The sequence below is a fragment of the Epinephelus lanceolatus genome, chromosome 5 (assembly GCF_041903045.1).
Source record: "Epinephelus lanceolatus isolate andai-2023 chromosome 5, ASM4190304v1, whole genome shotgun sequence".
Classification (NCBI taxonomy): Eukaryota; Metazoa; Chordata; class Actinopteri; order Perciformes; family Serranidae; genus Epinephelus; species Epinephelus lanceolatus.
Window position 1 is genome coordinate 36,265,315 of NC_135738.1, and position 17,128 is coordinate 36,282,442.

The following is a 17,128-nucleotide window of genomic DNA, read 5'->3' on the forward strand; positions in this document are numbered from 1 at the left end:
GAGAGGTGCACTCACACAGGGAGCATTAGACAAAATAGAATGAATAAAAGCTAATGAGAAGATCAATATTAGATGGAGTTTTTGTGCCTTGTGTTTTTGAGTGGAGTTCACGTATCTCTGGTGCTTGTTCACAAGTGAGGGTAAAATGGAGCTTAACATGGATAGGCAGTTTGATGTGGCGTCAGCAGAGATGCAGGCGTTGCGCCAGACCGCTGTAGTGAAGAGGGAGCTAAGCTTGAAGGCAACGCACTCGATTTACTGGTCCATCTACACTCCAGCCCTCACCTGGTCATGAGCTCTGGGTAGTGACTGAAAGAATAACATTGTGGATAAAAGTGGCTGAAATGAGTTTCCTCTCTATGGTGGCTGGGCTCAGCCTAAGAGATAGGGGAGGAGCTCAGGCATCCAGAGGGAGCTTGGAGTAGAGCCGCTACTCATTGGGTCGAAAGAAGCTGGTTGAAGTGGTTTCGGGCATATGATCAGGATGCCTCCTGGGTGCCCCCCAGTAGAGGTTTTATGGGCACGTTCAACTGGAACTCTAGGGCAGACCCAGAACATGCTGGAGGGATTATATATCTCATCTGGCCTGGGAATGCTGGGGGATCCCCCAGGAGGAGCTGTAAAGCGTGCTGGTGAGAGGGAGGTCTGGAGTACCTTGCTGAGCCTGCTGACCCCTCAACCCAGCCCCAGATAAGCAGATATAAAAATGGATGGATGGATTTTTGTGCCTTAAACTAAAATAACAAGAGTAATATGTGGCAAACGTTCAATATCCCCAAAAGAAAACATCCCTTTTAGCTCAGACAGCATGATAGCATTAGCATCGAGCAAACCAGGCAGATTTTTATAAAGTGTTTAATAGTTTTTCAAAGAAACTGATGAGTAAGAAACCGACTGATGTCTGTCAATGTGAGGAGTGCAATGAAAAAGTTCTGGAAATGTGAGGACAAGTACCACATAAGAAAAATCACCTTACCTCACCTAAACATATCATTAGTTTTTAGCAAGTTGCTTCACTTTAAAATCTTAGTCATGTCCATAATTTAGCTATCATGATACTGTAGCATTTGTGTGTGTTGTTAACCCCACTGCTGTGAGTGTGTCCTTGATTGTTTGTAAATGGGGAACCTATCTGTGTGGTCTTTATCTTAAAAAGTATCCTACTGAATAACTTCAGTGTTGAGTATCTTTATGTGAGATTAAATTGTGTGAAGTAAATTGTTCTGAACATGAATGACTTGTGTTTATATTCCAGGTTCAAGAGAACCAGATGAGAATAGTGAAGGCTATCTAGCTAAAACCAACCACAAAGTGCTGAACCTGCCTCAGTCCAAGAAGAGGATGCCCAGGGTAAAGCAAAATACTGTTACATTCCCTTTTCATTCATCAGCAGTACAGCATTCAGTCACTGAGGTCCTGATTAGATAAGCTAAAGCCAACACAAGAGATCAAAGCATGCTTTTGTAATGAACGTGTTATCTAATCATGAACACAAGCCGTCAATCTGCACGATGATTAGAGGGATTCTTGATGTTTTAGTGTGCAGTTTCAGCTTTTATACTAATAACAATCTTAGTGGCTCTTTGTTGATGTGAACATGGAGGATGGAAACCTCACGATTCAACTTATCTTAATTGCAATGTCTACTCTCGCAGGATGACAGCAAACCGGACGAGGATTCTGTTAGCAAGAGACAGCGAAAGGGCAACCACTACCTCACAGAGGTAGGTCCAACAGGAGAGCTAAAATCCAGTTAAAATTTCTAAACATTAGTTATAATCATTGTCCAAAGTGACAGATATATGATAAAGTGTGTGCCTCAAATTGATCCCACTCCCTGTTTCTTTTTTTTTTTCTCTCACCTCTGCAATACATGGCATCAGTTGTCTTGTCACAGTGCGCCCCCCGCTGGTGAGGATGGGGAGCTGCGTGAGAACAAAGTCCGCTCCATGGCAACTCAGCTGCTGGCCAAGTTTGAGGAGAACTCCTCGACTGCAAAGATTCGTCCGAAGGTGAGAGGCGGCAAGCCTGATTACTGTCCCATATAATACTGGTGTATTCTATTATGTATGTGATTTTTTTTTTTTTTACGTAAAGAAAAGGTTTTGCTCTCCGTTCCTCGTCCCATTTATAAGTTTCATCGAGAGTTGAGGAATCCACTCTCACTGCAGTTGAGTAACTTTAGCATGGATGCAAAGACATTTAATTTGAATAAGCTACTGAATACCTTATTTATCTACCTAAATGTTTTAAGTTTATTATTTTTATTTTTTTCTATTTAGTTAGTTTGAATATGTGGGCCACTGAGATTTTCTTTAATTAATGAATCAAATATTTTGAAATAGGGGATTTTCAGAGCACCATAAATGTAGAAAGTAAAATATTTCAATGCTATGAATTCAGTGGCATCTGCATTTCAACACTGAGTACACAGTAGTGGTTAAATGTGATAATTAAATATTAAATTGCTTATAAGATTAAAATGATTATGGCTGCTGTTTGTTTCCATACTCAAGTTTCAGTAGATGTAATCACAGAGCCCTACTCAAAGCACACTGCTTGCACGTGTGTGTCAGTACAGCTTACTGATTAATAAATATTCCCTATTCAGAAATCAACAAAAGTAATAATAATGCAGGGTTTCCACATATTTTTAAATGAAATTTCAAAACTTTTCCATCATTTTTCTGTAAACCTCCCACAGGAACTATGCATGACTGATATTTTCTAAAATAATATTTTTTAAAAATCTCACATACCCTCTGCAGTACTGCAAAATACCCCAAGGGCTATATGTACTCTCATTTGAGAAACACTGGTCTTAGACAGATATGGTAGCAAAAACGTAACATAGAATATGGACTGGAAGGCCTTTGTCTTGATGCCTACATCCAACATCCATTTACATCCAAATCACTGCCACTGTATTGACTGTTATTCTGTTGCAAATGTTGCTCAATACCTGTATTTTATTGCCAAATTATGTGTCATGTATGCTCAGTCTTTCATACTTTTTCCTTTCCTTTTTTTTACTGTCCCTTTTCCTTTCCTTTTCTCTGCTGCTTGCGTCAGTCTGATGAGGACCCATCCAATCCCTCCTTTTCTCCTTCTCTGTCTCCTTTCACGACCCCACCTCCTCTCTCAGAGGATGAGGATGAGGAAGAGGAGGATGAGGACCTGGAGGAGATAGACAACCCCCGTTTTGCAAAGCCTAAGAATGTCCCCCCTCCTCCTCCTCTGCCTCCCTCTCGCCGTAAGTGGCAGGTACACGTCCCTCTGAAATCTTCTCACCTTTTTCTGTTGTAAATGAGAGTGGATGGGTTATATTATTTATTAAGAACTATTTGTGGCTCTGTATGTATAACTGTAAACCCACACTCTCTTGTTTCCTCTTGCTCCCTGCCTCTTCTTCCTGTTTCCAGCCCTCCATCTACCTCCGCTTACTGGAGAATCCCAGCGCTGTGGCTCAGCAAAACGCTTTCCTCTATTCCCCCAAATCTCCTCACCCTCAGAGCGGCTACAGTCGCTCTCCTTCGCCCACACACTTTAAGAGCCCTCCCCATTCACCAAGCCCTAATGTTACTGAGCATTACTACCCAGAACGCACCTCTCCTGACCTGACAGCCAGATATTTCTCTGCTTCTTCTCTGTCTGCTTCGGATATCGATTATTCCTCTGAGAGGTCAGAGGGGTCAACGCAGCAGGTGATTTTCAGGCCACTTCTGTACAATGTTCTTCATCACAACTTTTACAAACAATGTGGTTACAGCTAATTTTTGCTCTCTTCTGATTTTTACCACCCCCTGCTGTATGTGCAGAGCAAAGCGCAGAAACTGTCCACTAAAGAGTTTAGTGGGAGGAGCATAAAGGAGAGAGCCGCCCTCCTCTCCTCCATGTTTCCTGCGTCCATACGAATCAAATCTCTTCCTGCTCCTCTCTCTCCTCTGTCTGAATCACAGGTTGTGTATTGCACCAACCACTTTTTCATGCTTGACCAATGTCATAGTTGAGACAACTGCATTTTCACAATAACAGCATGCATGTTAGACTTATTAAACAATGCATCATAGTTCCATGTGTTACAGTTGACACTTGCTGAGCTGTCTTTGAGTTGTCCACCTGAGTCTTGTCTTGTCACCTTGTCTTTGATGGCACTGAGACTTTGAGATTTGCATCGTCTGAAAGTTTTAAGAACCAGTTAGTATTATTACACTTGGCAGCACTTTGCTTTGCATCCTGGATGTTCTGATTTGAATTTCACATCTTGCATTTTTGTGGCTGAACCAGGTCAGTTTGAGCAACTGGATATTTAATCTTGACTTAAACGTTGACTAGCTTGTTGAATTTGTGCTATTTGAATAATTGAATATTGGTTCTTAAACTTTTCTGATGAATCCTAAAAAATACTTGATAATAAAGTTTTTGAAATTGCACAACTTGAAATTGACTGTTCAAAACCCAAACTTCTACAGGCTGTGTAAATTTTACTTTGTAGAAAAGCATCCAAACTGATTTTACTCTCACTGACTTGGCCATGCGAAATTCACTGAACTTTTATTCTGATGTGATCAAGTTATTTTCTCTCCAGTTGCACCCTTCTTTTCTACTCAGTCTTCTGTCTGTTCTTCTGTAGGCGGAACTATCGACCTCTTCTCCTCCGTCCTCGTCCCCACCGCCTCCTCCTTCTGCTTCTGTATCTAAGAGCTCCTCAGTCTATTCTGTAGTCCACCCTGTCCCTGACCCCACTGCCCAGGCTGGTTTCTCCCCTGTTTCTCTGTACACTGCTGGGCACAAGGACAAGATACAGAAAGACTCCTCTGCTCCCTCGTCTTACACTGCCTCTGAAAAACCAGAGCAAATCTCTTCTCTTCTTGTTGATTCCTCCTCAAGCAACAATAAAACCTCTGCTGCACCTTCTTCAGCTTGCTTTGATGAGAGCCAGGAGATCTCCTCTCCCCTCTCTGATTCTATCTGTGAAAATGGACACAGCAGCTCACCTCCCCATCCAGTTTCTTTACTGCACAAGGAACACTATGAGAGGATGTATGAGAACTCCTCGAATAATCTGGAAAGTGAGCAAGAGAAGGTCCATGAAACCGCTCAGGAGGCATTTGATGATAAGAAGTTAGCCAAAAATTATCAGATGAAGGTAACAGTTTCTTTACTCATAATAGCCCTCAAGTCAAGCACTGATAATCTGTAGATCTCCAGTGAATGTATCCTTCTTCCAGAGGTTCCCAGATTTTATTCTATTGTTTTTCTACTTGTGTCTTGCATACAGATATGCTCAGCCCACATGGTTGTAGAAACCCGATCCAGAGTGCAGCACATACATTTTCAAATGATATTTCATAAGCTCCAAAATTAGATATTATTATAATTTAAACCCCCTTGTCTACAGCAAAATTAAGAATTTTCTTACATATATAGGTGTAATTTAAAAGAGAAAACAAAACAAATTGATAAAAATCCATATTCTCTTTTTTCTTTAGCCTTTTAGACAAAGTTAGCTAACATTGAAATAACAATTCCAGCAAGACCTGCTGACCAGTGGCACTAAATGACATGAAAAAGGACCTCTTTAGGACCTCATAACTTGTAATTTGCTGTTTGCTAACAATGTTGTTGAGCTAGCACTCAGGAGGGATTTGGTTCTTAAAGAGGGCATTAACCTGTTGGAAATATACAGCAGTGATGGCATTGTTGGTCATTTTTCCCCCCAGGAAATGATCCTTCGCCTGACTGCTAAGGAGGCAGAAATACTGTGCCACAGCTCCACAGCTCTACAACAGCTCTGCACTGCACTGAGATTTATGTTGCAGGAAGTGTTTTGTATTGTCACACTTTTCACTAACTTTGGCCAGTAAAATGTTTAGCCCAAGTGCCAGTATAAATGTTGGCATTGTGCAAACCACGGATATGTAACATTTGTACGTTATTATGTAGCGGATATGTTGAAACATAATGTTTCTTTTGCATTTCAACAATGCTTTGGTCAACATGTGGTTATTTATTTATTTATATATTTGTTTATTTAAGTTAGAAGGTACAGTGCACATTAATGAACATTTGCATGTAAATATGCCGGATTATAGCCCCAGGCTAATTTTCATCCGTAGTCACTTGGCAGGTTGATTTTACAGAGTAGTAAAAACGTTAGAAGAGAAGAGAAAACATAACAACGTGGTGTACAAACATCAAGAACCTGGGCCATTGAATTGAATGTCTGTCCAGTCCAGTGTATGAAATTGAGTCCAGATAAAGTGCTATGTGCTGTGGTTATTGCATGATGCACATAATTACTAATTACGTTAATTACGTATTTCATCTAAAGTGCAGATGCTGACATGAATATATAAACGCCAACAGTCATGAAGTATAATTTGAATCCATATAAAATACGTTTAAATTATTGCACAATGCCCATGTTGATATTAAAAAAAGACAATAAACAGTAATTAATTGAGTCCACATAGAATTCAATATCGGAGTTATTGCACAATGCCCATAAACCACAGTTTTCAAGTATTTCCACTATAAGTGCTAGTGCTGATACATAGTTATCAATATCAACCAACAGTCACATTTCACAAAGTGCTAAGTGCGGGTGATATTGCACTATGCCCATGAAGTGCTACATGCTGGTATTTGAGTGAAGGATATACTACCTATGATTACATATCTGATTATTTCTGAGCCACACTTTTAAGTGACCCTTGAAAATAGCAAAGCTGGAGCTTTCTCTGATTGAGGGTGGTAAGGTGTTCCATAAAGTGCTTCCTCTGAAAGACAGAGCATTTTGACCAAAGGTGGTATGTCTCAGTGGCACCTCACAGTCACCTCTAACAGTGGCTCTAGTAGTTTGAGTTGAGGAGTTATCGATTGTCATTTGTTTAATGTGTTCACAGGCCACTCTGAATTTTTTGAAATTTTCAAAGTTTAGTAGCTTGTACTTTGGAAGGATGGCACAATGATGATATGTTAATTGCTTTTTGTCCAGGATTTTTATCACTTTTTTTATAGAGAGATTCAATTGGCTGACGTGGCTGTTAGTGTGCAAACAAATGAGTAATTTGACATTTAAAGGCCCTACAAGACAATTGTTTTTCTCATAATTGCGTCTTTTGGATTATTCTGAAGGTGAAAGCTTTTATAAAAGAGCACAATCTTGGTGAAATTAGTGTGGGTGTTCCTGTTAATACCACCACTAGGAGTTGCCAAAGTCAAATATTTTCAACAGTTTGAATCCTCTACATATAGACAAGTTTCCAAGTGACATCATTGTGAGAGGTGCACTCACACAGGGAGCATTAGACAAAGTAGAATGAATAAAAGCTAATGAGATGATCAATATTAGATGGAGTTTTTGTGCCTTGTGTTTTTGAGTGGAGTTCACGTATCTCTGGTGCTTGTTCATGAGTGAGGGTAAAATGGAGCTTAACATGGATAGGCAGTTTGATGTGGCGTCAGCAGAGATGCAGGCGTTGTGCCAGACCGCTGTAGTGACATGTGGTTATGTTGAGGCACAAAAATTACTCAGTTATGTTTAGGAAAAGATCATGTTTTGGCTTAAAATACCTGATGTTTGTGGCACAATAGCTGCTAGAAACACAGTGATGGCTCACTAAAAACACCTGCTTTTGGTGGCACAATTCAAGCTGGAAATATGGCAATGGCTCGCTGAAAAAAATGCACTGTGTTTGGTGCAATTGCCGCTGGAAATTCAACAGTGGAGAAAGAACACCCACTTTTGGTGGCACAATTTCCACTGGAAATGCAGTGATGGCTGGCTAGAAAATACCCACTTTTGGTAGCACAGTCGCAGCTGTAAACACAGTGATGGCTCACTAAACAACACCTGCTTTTGGTGGCATAGTTGACGATGGAAACATAGCCATGGTGCGCTAAAAGCAGCTTTTGGTGCCACAATAGCTGCTGGGAAAGCAATGATGGTTTGCTTAAAAACAACCACTTTTGGTGGCACAATTGCTACTAAAAACATGCTGTTTGTTGGTGTTCAACAGTGGTCTGCAGCTTGAAAGCTGATGCGCCTTGGTGTCACACCATCCACCATTCCCTCCACCTCTTGAGGGCTTATATATGTAATCAAATGACACTGTCAAAACGTTGATATGGAAGGTAAATTTTTTTTTACAAATGTAACATATCTGTGGTTTGCAGAAACGTACAGTGGCAACATTTTCTTCTGCTGACTGGGCTGAAATGTCTTCTAATGGCTGAATTATTCCAAAAGCAAAACATTTTCTGCTAGAGTGAAGGGAGCTGGGTGGTTTGATGCAGTTATTGTCAGCCTTGTTTTTTAGTTTGAACAAGTCTTAGTACTTAGTACTTACTGAGAAATTATTCAGTGAACCCTACTTACCTTAGGCAAGAACTAGTTTTGTGCATCAGATGAATTTAGATGTCTATCTAAAGTCTTTGTGAAACAAGGCCCAGAATATTTTTGAGTTTTGTGAAGACATTTCATAAGAACTTTACTTTTTTTTAACTTAACTTCACAAGTACGTGTTATTCCTGTACCAAAACACAGTGTAACAGTTTTCTCCTGAAGCTACAAACATCTACAGTACATCACTGGGATGTAAAATCAAGTTAAAAAGTCTGGTATGTAGCGTTGCAAGAAAATTTATGGCTGTCACAACTTCAGACAGCATTTATTATCAGTAGAGTAATCTCACATATTTCTGTTTTATCTTTATTGCGTTCACATATTTCTAATTCCCAGCTTCAGGAGGGGTTGATGGTACATTAAAAAAAAGAACTTCACAGGGCTGTAGGAAAAACATAAGGATTCTTTATTGTTGTTGCCACTCTGTGTTAATATGACACGTATGAACTGTGTATCACTGCACAACTGATGTTCATTCTGGTGTTCATTTAGTGCAATGGGAGCTGCACTCTTGAGAAGCCTAGAAGAATCACTCAAAAGTCAATTGTTCGCTCTGAGAGTTGTCCGACTGGAGCTCCTAGTTATATTAAGGAGGTATTAGTCGTTACCTGCACTTCCATAAACTCAAAGTAAATCATACATTTCCTGCTTTTCCATCTGTCTTCTTTCTAACTCCTGTCTGTGGTTTCTTATTCCTTCTTTCATTTACCTCCATCTCTTTGCACCTGTGTTTCCCTGGTGTTAATATTAGCGAACAGTTGGAAAAGTGTCATCAGCCATAGACGCTAAAGCTCAGATGCTGGCCATCCTGTACGAGACAGACCACAGGCCCAATGCCACGCCGGTAAGATGCATGTGGGTGTTGCAGAGACAGATCTAACCCACAGCTCAGGGTCTTTTGTTGTTTTTTAAAAAAGAATTACAATACAGCTGACATGTTAAACTAGTAACAGCATCATTAAGAAGAGATGTCATTACTGAATTGCTGAGTGTGATTAAAATGCATTTTGGGCTCTGAAGGCTGAAGGGGTAAATGGGTTCTGCTCTGCCTTCATGAGGGGAAAACAACAAAGCAGCTAATGTGTTTGTAGCAGCGTGAGATGGTTTCACACCACAGAGAAATGAAATAAAGCTTCAGAGGACTGACTGTGTCTGCATATTGATAGCTTGTACATCTGCATGCAGTTATTGCTAACTTTTGTGTTTAACCACTGCTCGCCCTAAAACATCTTTACTAGTTTAAAGAGTTTTGCTAGAAGAGACTAGATGATGACGATCAGCTTGATGCACACACCACATTGCTGATGGTAGTAACTCAAAGTGGATTTAAGCCACATGATTTAACCTCAAGTCAAACTCATGTCAGATTTCTACTATTTGACCTGATCTATGAGGAGAATTAAATGTCACTTGTTTTGGGTTCTTGTGACATAAGAATATTGGATGTTGACGACCTTAAAGGGGACTTTGGATATGTTAAAATTCCATGTTTGAGATGTTGAGATTTATTTCACATACTAAATTGTTTTATATTTTCTGACCTGGCACAAATTTATTTTCTCCACTTGACTTGAGAGCTGACTTGGGCGCTTTAACACTACATGTCACATTCACCCATTCACACACACATTTACACACTGGTGGCTGAGGCTACTATATAAGGTGCCACCTGCTACTCAGTTTATACGCACACACACACCAGTGTGCAGTAATTTGGAATTCGGTATCTTTCCCAACAATACTTTGACATGTGGACTGGAGACGCTGGGGATCGAACTGCCAATGTTCCGCTCTGTTCCGCTCTACCTTCTGAGCCACAGCCACCCCAGACCAGCACTAGCTGTGGGTAGAGACATTATGTCTTTGGGTTGTCTGTCTGTCCTTCCGTATGGACATCTGTCTGTCCCATTCTTGAAAATGTCTTAAGGAGATCTCTTCAAATTTGGCACAAACGTCCACTTGGCCTCAGTGATGAACTAATTAGATGTTGGGGGTCAAAGGTCAAGATCACTGTAACCTTGTGTTTGCCTCGCTCTTGTAAACGCGATATCTCAAGACCACCTTGAGAGGTTGTTTCTTCAGATTTGGCACAAACATTCACTTGGAATCAATGATAAACTGAATAGAATTTGGTGGTCAAAGGTCATTGCGACCTCACAAAACATGTTTTCGGCCATAACTCAAGAATTCGTACGCTAATTATGAGAAAATTTCACTGTCTGAGATGGTTGAATGATGAAGTGATAACATTATATGTCCAAAAGATGAAAGATCAACTTCACTGTGACACCATAATGTTCTGCAGATACACTTCTCTGTTAATCATTCAACACCACAACTCAGGAACAGAAGGGGAGACATTTGGTCAGATACTGAATTGGTGACACTAATCTTGGGTGCCCATCTTGAGACTGGGTTTAGATCTTCTGTGCTGCTGAGTTAAAGATATGTGTTAACCATTCGTTTTTTAGAATATGTAGCTTCTTTGCAGCAACATCCATATTTGAAACATCCTCTGCTGCATAGAAAAAGCTGTGAATCATTTTTATGGCACTAATTTCCAACAATTTCTATGATGGGTGCCACTGCTGTGAACAGTTCACCATCTCACGCTGTGATTAACTTTTGTGTACTTGCAGGAATCTCGGGAATAATCAACAACCCTAAAAAACTTGGCTTGAAGGCAGCATGTAACATCTCTGTAACCTTGTCCTGGTCTTCTTCCTCTCAGTGTGTGGTACGGAAGGACTTCCCTCCTGGACTTGGCGGCAGCGACATCTGCCACTTCTGCACCAAGCGTGTGTACGTGATGGAGAGGCTGAGCGCTGAGGGCTACTTCTTCCACCGCGAGTGTTTCCGCTGTGACGTCTGTAACAGCACGCTCCGTCTGGGAGGGCACATCTTTGACTCACAGGACAGTACGTTTGATTCACTGTTACTATGGATGTTTTCACCTCACCTGGGAAGGTCTTTAAATCATTTCAAATTTGGAAATGCATTGTCTCATTGTGTCTTTTTAAGGATTTTTTTTTAATTGTACACAAGCTTTGTGGATTTGTGATTTTTGTGTGCTTCCTTTACAGGAAAGTTCTATTGCAAGATGCATTATACCCAGCGTCAATCCAGCACTCACATGGGGAGGTTCAGAAGGAGAATGGTAAGGAACACTGCAGTGGTTACATACAAGAAACAAAGCTTTTTTAAAAAAAGAAAATGCAGTGTAACCCCAGCAAACAGTGGTCGGATGGTGACATTGTGTCCCTGACCAAAAGTGATAGCCTTGATTTGAACTTGTTTCAATCTGTTGAACAGATGCTCAGCGGGATCTCTGTGCCAAGTATGTCTTTAATGATCATAGACTCAGGGTAATCACAGTTAATTTTTTTTACTGTAGTCCCACTTGTAGGATTGCTTATTCCTGCATATATGAACATGTCTACCAAAGTTGTTTGCATTGCAGTGTTTACACCTTGGTAACCAATTATAGAGAAATTATAGATACTAAAAGTGAATACACAAGTTGTTTTTTTGACTTCAAATTATGGTACCTACCAAGGCTGGTGAAGTTTGGATGACATTGAGAAGATCAGAGGTTAAATAAAATGGTGGAAGTAGCAGAAGTGTCATCTTAATAATTTGTGTGAAAACCAAATGTCAGATCACTGCCAGATATCAAAGCACAGGTGTACTAATCGTGGACATCACTCTGATGTAGTTTCTGTGGATCTTGATTTGTGTAGGAAGACCAAAACCGCATCACATCCTCAGCGTTGGATGGTGGGAGCTACTCAGCGACGGGCAGCGTCCAGATCCAACCACCAGGTACCCTGGTTTCCTTGCTTAGGCGAGGCCTGAGCTGGCCGAGGCGTGCTAGCCGGGCTGTGTGTGTGTTCCCTCGACAGCTGTTGGGAAGTGTGCGTGAGTCTTTTACAGCTGTGCGGTCCCACGTCAGGAGCTACTCCCACGACTATGTGTTCCTGTATGAGCTGCTGAGCGTGGGCTGTCCTCTGATCTGCATGATGCACGATGTGCTGGGACAGATCTACCAGGAGCCCCAGCTGGCCCATCAGCAGCTCATCGGCCTACAGCTCACATAGACAGGGAGGTAACAGGGAGCCTGTCTGGGCCAGTTTACCTGATAGGAACCCAGATGGATTTAAAGTTGTGCTCTTGTACTGCCCACAGTAGAGGAATCAGGTGTTCATTAATGTAATATCTGTACTTCCCCCATTCCAAGTGTCTATGGTCATTTTAGTTTTGTGTTTTTGAAGTCAAAAGTGTTTATTAAGCCGCTTAAACAGTTGTTACAAAAGTGCTTCACTTGATTAATGCAGTGCCTGGTGTGAATTTTGCCTGCACTTGCATGGGACAGCACAACAAAGTGTCATCTTAAAGGTATAGTTAAGTCGGGTTGTATTAGCTACTTATCCATAGTCTGTGTATTACAGGAGAGCCTATCAGCATGCCTCTGGTTTGGAGTCTGACACAAGCTAAGCGATGTATTGTTGTGCCGCATCTCTAAGCTGGGGTGTGCCAACAGACTTTACTGTATGTAATACACTGGCTTTAAATAAGTGCTCCATATAAACCCGATTCAGAAATTCAAAACTATCCCTTTAAGCAAACTCTCATAAAGGTACTCTGATTATGTTGTGCATTTGAGTATTGAATCATACATGCTGAGCAGACCTCAGGGGTGATGCATGCATTGTGCACACCTGACTCTGTTGGTAATAATAAGCTCACATTCCTTGGTACGTGTTTGTTGACTGTCAGGGTGTCCTGGTGTTGTACCCTGCTGAATGCATCTCTGACACACAAGGGCTTGTTTCAGGCTGCTCAGACTGTAGGCATCACCTAAAGGTGCTATTAATGACATTTACATCACTGTTCAGAGCTGAGATCTCAGAGTCTGTGAAGTTCCCTTTTCACCATATGAAATCTGTTCCAATCATGATTTATTGATCTTGTCATGCTCAGAGTAACCAATTGGATTGTCACCAAATGTTAAGCCATTCCCCTTCTGCGCTTCAGATGAGCTTTGAGGTATCTGAAATAATGTGTTTTAAAGGTCCACATAGGACATTTGATTGGAGTGTAGTAACCTGGAACATGCCCTCTGACTAACCCTGAAAGCCATCTGGACAGTGTGGCTTGGTTTCAGTATTATGTCAGAATAACCCACATAGTTACTGATGTTCCATTGACTGCATATTGCCTTTTGCACCTTAACTTTGCACCACAGAGATGTGCAATGGAAATGCCAAAACAGTATTATTATTAGTTTTTCAATATCATTTCAGGAAATACTTCTGTCATTGAAATACATTTTTTGTGGTTGGTAGTATTTCCCTTTGTTATGTATTTTGTTAAAGATAACTGGCTGATTTCCCTTTATAAATTTCAGGCTCTTTGTTTATGGTTTTTATTTTATAAGAGACAAAAAATGTCAGATTATCTAGAATATTTTAGAATTGTGGACATTTGAAGATCAGGGTGACCATCAAATGATAGAAAATTGCATTACAAAAGTAAATGCTTTACTATTCATAGTCTTATTTTTCCACGTTAGAGCTCTGTGACAAAATCAGAATTCATTTGAATTTTTCAAAAATTTTTTCTTCATGCTGTGTTACCAGAGGACTTTGTTCTGTTTGTCACAAGCCCTGACAAGGATTCGTATTTTCTGCATATTTTTGCAACAGACAGTCAACCATTTTTGGTTACATTTGGTTGTAAAATCAATTTAAAAATCAAACCAAACCAAAAACAATGAGCCTAATCTTGTTTCCAGGCTGTTTTTTTCCACAGTAGTGAACATATTTGTTTAAAAACAGTCCACAAAACATCACAGAAGACTGTATATTCCCAACTGAGAGAAATTATTTGTTATTTGTTATTTTAAGTTTTGCAATTTTTTTTTCTTTATTCATTTTTTGATTATTTTTGTTACATATTCTATGTTGTAATTGATGCCTATGGTGAATTAAGCTCTGATCATTTGGTTTAATTGTGCAGAATTAGGGGTTAAATCTTAAAATGCACTGTTGACGCACTGTTTATGGGCAATTCTCACATTCTGATCTATTGACTTATTGCATTAACTACATTATTGCCAACAGTATGTTTTCTTGTAATTCTCCGCACTCGGTGTTTCTTTCCATCTTCCATTTTCCATTTTTCTTTTTTCCCAGATTCATTATTCTCTTTTTGTTCACTTCATTTTGTTCAGTCTGTTTCAAGTTTCCAATGCTGCACCCTCTGATTGGCTGATTCCTGCCAGCGGGGAAGGTGATGATTGGCCAGCTTTGGTCATGAAATGTTGTTATGTTGCTTCTGCATTGGCTGCCTCTATAGCCCCGCCCCCTTCATCTAACCAAGATTAACCACTCACAGACCAGCACGAATCTATGATATGCAGTAGTCTGAAAAGGTGTTATGTGTGTCATCGTGATATATTAAATATTTTACATTGCTTAAATTACAGTTGTAATTTAGTAAAGTAAAAGTATTGCCACTCATACTTTTAGCTCTAGTGTTCTCAAAAATAAGACCGTATGCCCTTTAAAGGATGTAGCTGACGTTAATCTATAATATTGTTATTGTTAACCAAAACCAACACTGTCAGTCTTTTTCTTCTGTTCGGTCCTACTATAGATATAAATTAAGTTTTATTTTTAGCCATGTGGCTCCAGGGTTGACAGTGTCAGGCATTTTGTCCACCACTTTGGTCCACAACAAAATATATCAACAAGTAATTGGATTAATTGCCATAAAATGTTTAACAGACATTCATGGTTTCCAGAGGATGAATCCTTATCACCAATGTGATCTGCTTACTTTTCCTCTAGTGCCACCACAAGGTTTACATTTGAGGTTTTGAAAGAAATGTTGGATGGATTGTCATAAAATTTTGTACACCCATTAATTCCAGTTGACTTGAGTGATCGTATAACTTTATTTTTGCTTGCAAAGGTCAAATTTTACATGCACGCGAAGCAGTATAGCCTCATAAAGCCCCTAGCGTGACCATAGAGTCTTTCTCTATGTTTTTTTTTTTTTTTTTTCAGCCCACTCCTTGGCCCTGGATGTAATGTAAAGTTTCTATGAAATAAAGTGTTGGGAGACAACTGTGGAGCTCTATGGCACTGAGGAAGAGGACTTTGGCAACTAGCAATACCTTAGTATAACCGGTCATTCTTGTTTGTTTGGTCTTTTCATGGGATTTGTTGACAATTAGGAAGATATGCTATATAGCTATGCTTATGCTTTGACAAAACATGGAAGTTTTAGCTTTCCATGAAAGATTAGAGCTCTCAGCACTCTCAGTGGCATGCGGGGGCAATGGGTGTCAATTTATGTCCAAATGGGCTTTTGTATTTAACAAAAATGCTCCAAATTCCTTATAGTAGGCTATAATAAACATTGAATATGATGAACATGTACTGATACATATTTAAAACAAAGTTTTAATAAGTAACTGTGTAAGTACGGATAATCTGTGAAAGAATCAGGTTCCTCTGGCTCCTCCCAGTGTTCCTAATGGCATTTGCAAAAATCCTGAACCAAAACAACCAATCAGAGCCAGGAGGAGTCTCTCACACAGTGTCAGTCACTCCTCACTGCGCTATCACAGCGAACAAGTAAACAGAACAGGACCATTGATGAAAAGCTCGCTTTCACTTTTAAAGGGCTGGATTCTTGTAAATACCATAAGGAGCACTAGAGGAAGCCAGAGAAACCAGATTTGTTTCACAGATTATCTGTCTCATGCACTACTGCCAGGATACAGTGACATTTTCAGCAAATATGACTAAATACTACATTTTTCAAATAAAAGTTACCTACTGTAGCTTTAATTGCCAAACAAATTCTTTAGTTAAAAATACATATGATAAAATAATGGTCAGCTGGCATCAGGTAGATTTACCAAGCTATTACTGTCATATTGTACGCTATATTTGGAATATGTTCACCACAAATCAGACCTGGTTGCCCACAGCAAAAAAAAATAGTGTGGAGGTAGTTGGAAGCTCATGGTAATGGTGAACTGATGCACACATAACACCTTTTAGTTGGTTTGTCACTTACTCGTTCTGTTTGGTGTCATATCATCCGAACTAACCCCACTAACACTCATGAAGTGCTGTGTTCCTCCCTAACCTGTCTAACACCAAACATCCATCGGAATGCCCCTGCATTTATTGTCTTGTCCTGCTGTATCATCAGCAGCAGCCTCCCATCTTCTCAGGCCATGTGACAGTAACACATGTGTCCACATGTCTGTGGTCTGTCTGTGGTTCCCTCTGTTTCAGAAGGAGGCCTCTCCCCCTCAGAGCCCCTCTCCAGATCTCTCTCCTGTACCTCCTAGACTTTGCTCAGGAGATCAGCAGAGCAGCTTTTTGCACACTGCCAGAAACACTTTGTTGGCTTTATTCTGTATGTTTCATAGTTATTTTTATAATAACTGTTGAAGCAGCCTGCAAGCCTTGTTATGTGTTTTCCACATTGATAATTACTGTAAAATTGCTTAATTTATGATATTTATAAGCTGTACATATATTCCAAAATAAATCAGTTTGATTACATAAATAATTTGCTTCGTGGTTTGTTGCCAATTAGCTGAACTGCATTACGTGAATAATTCCAAGAAACCAAAGCTTAGACATGACTGAACAGTTGGCATTCAAGGTAATCTCATAATGCGACAGTCAAACT

General features: G+C 40.0%; 1 protein-coding gene across 8 annotated transcripts in view; it reads left to right on the forward strand.

Moving 5' to 3' along the window:
* mical2b (microtubule associated monooxygenase, calponin and LIM domain containing 2b) overlaps positions 1–17,128 on the forward strand; it is an 85,873-nt gene that overhangs the window by 50,963 nt on the left and 17,782 nt on the right. Inside the window, exons 14-27 of one of the 8 annotated variants that reach the window (XM_033634393.2) lie at positions 1,256–1,350; positions 1,656–1,724; positions 1,884–2,012; positions 3,073–3,264; positions 3,423–3,704; positions 3,819–3,959; positions 4,634–5,149; positions 8,903–9,004; positions 9,162–9,254; positions 11,142–11,328; positions 11,494–11,567; positions 12,151–12,232; positions 14,643–14,701; positions 16,726–17,002. In XM_033634393.2, the coding sequence (XP_033490284.1) occupies positions 1,256–1,350; positions 1,656–1,724; positions 1,884–2,012; positions 3,073–3,264; positions 3,423–3,704; positions 3,819–3,959; positions 4,634–5,149; positions 8,903–9,004; positions 9,162–9,254; positions 11,142–11,328; positions 11,494–11,567; positions 12,151–12,232; positions 14,643–14,683 (2,003 nt within the window). In that variant the 3' untranslated portion in view covers positions 14,684–14,701; positions 16,726–17,002. Of the gene's footprint in view, positions 1–1,255; positions 1,351–1,655; positions 1,725–1,883; positions 2,013–3,072; positions 3,265–3,422; positions 3,705–3,818; positions 3,960–4,633; positions 5,150–8,902; positions 9,005–9,161; positions 9,255–11,141; positions 11,329–11,493; positions 11,568–12,150; positions 17,003–17,128 lie in introns of those variants that run through there. The other 7 variants (XR_013491640.1, XM_078168178.1, XM_033634392.2 and 4 more) reach the window with 7 other exon arrangements.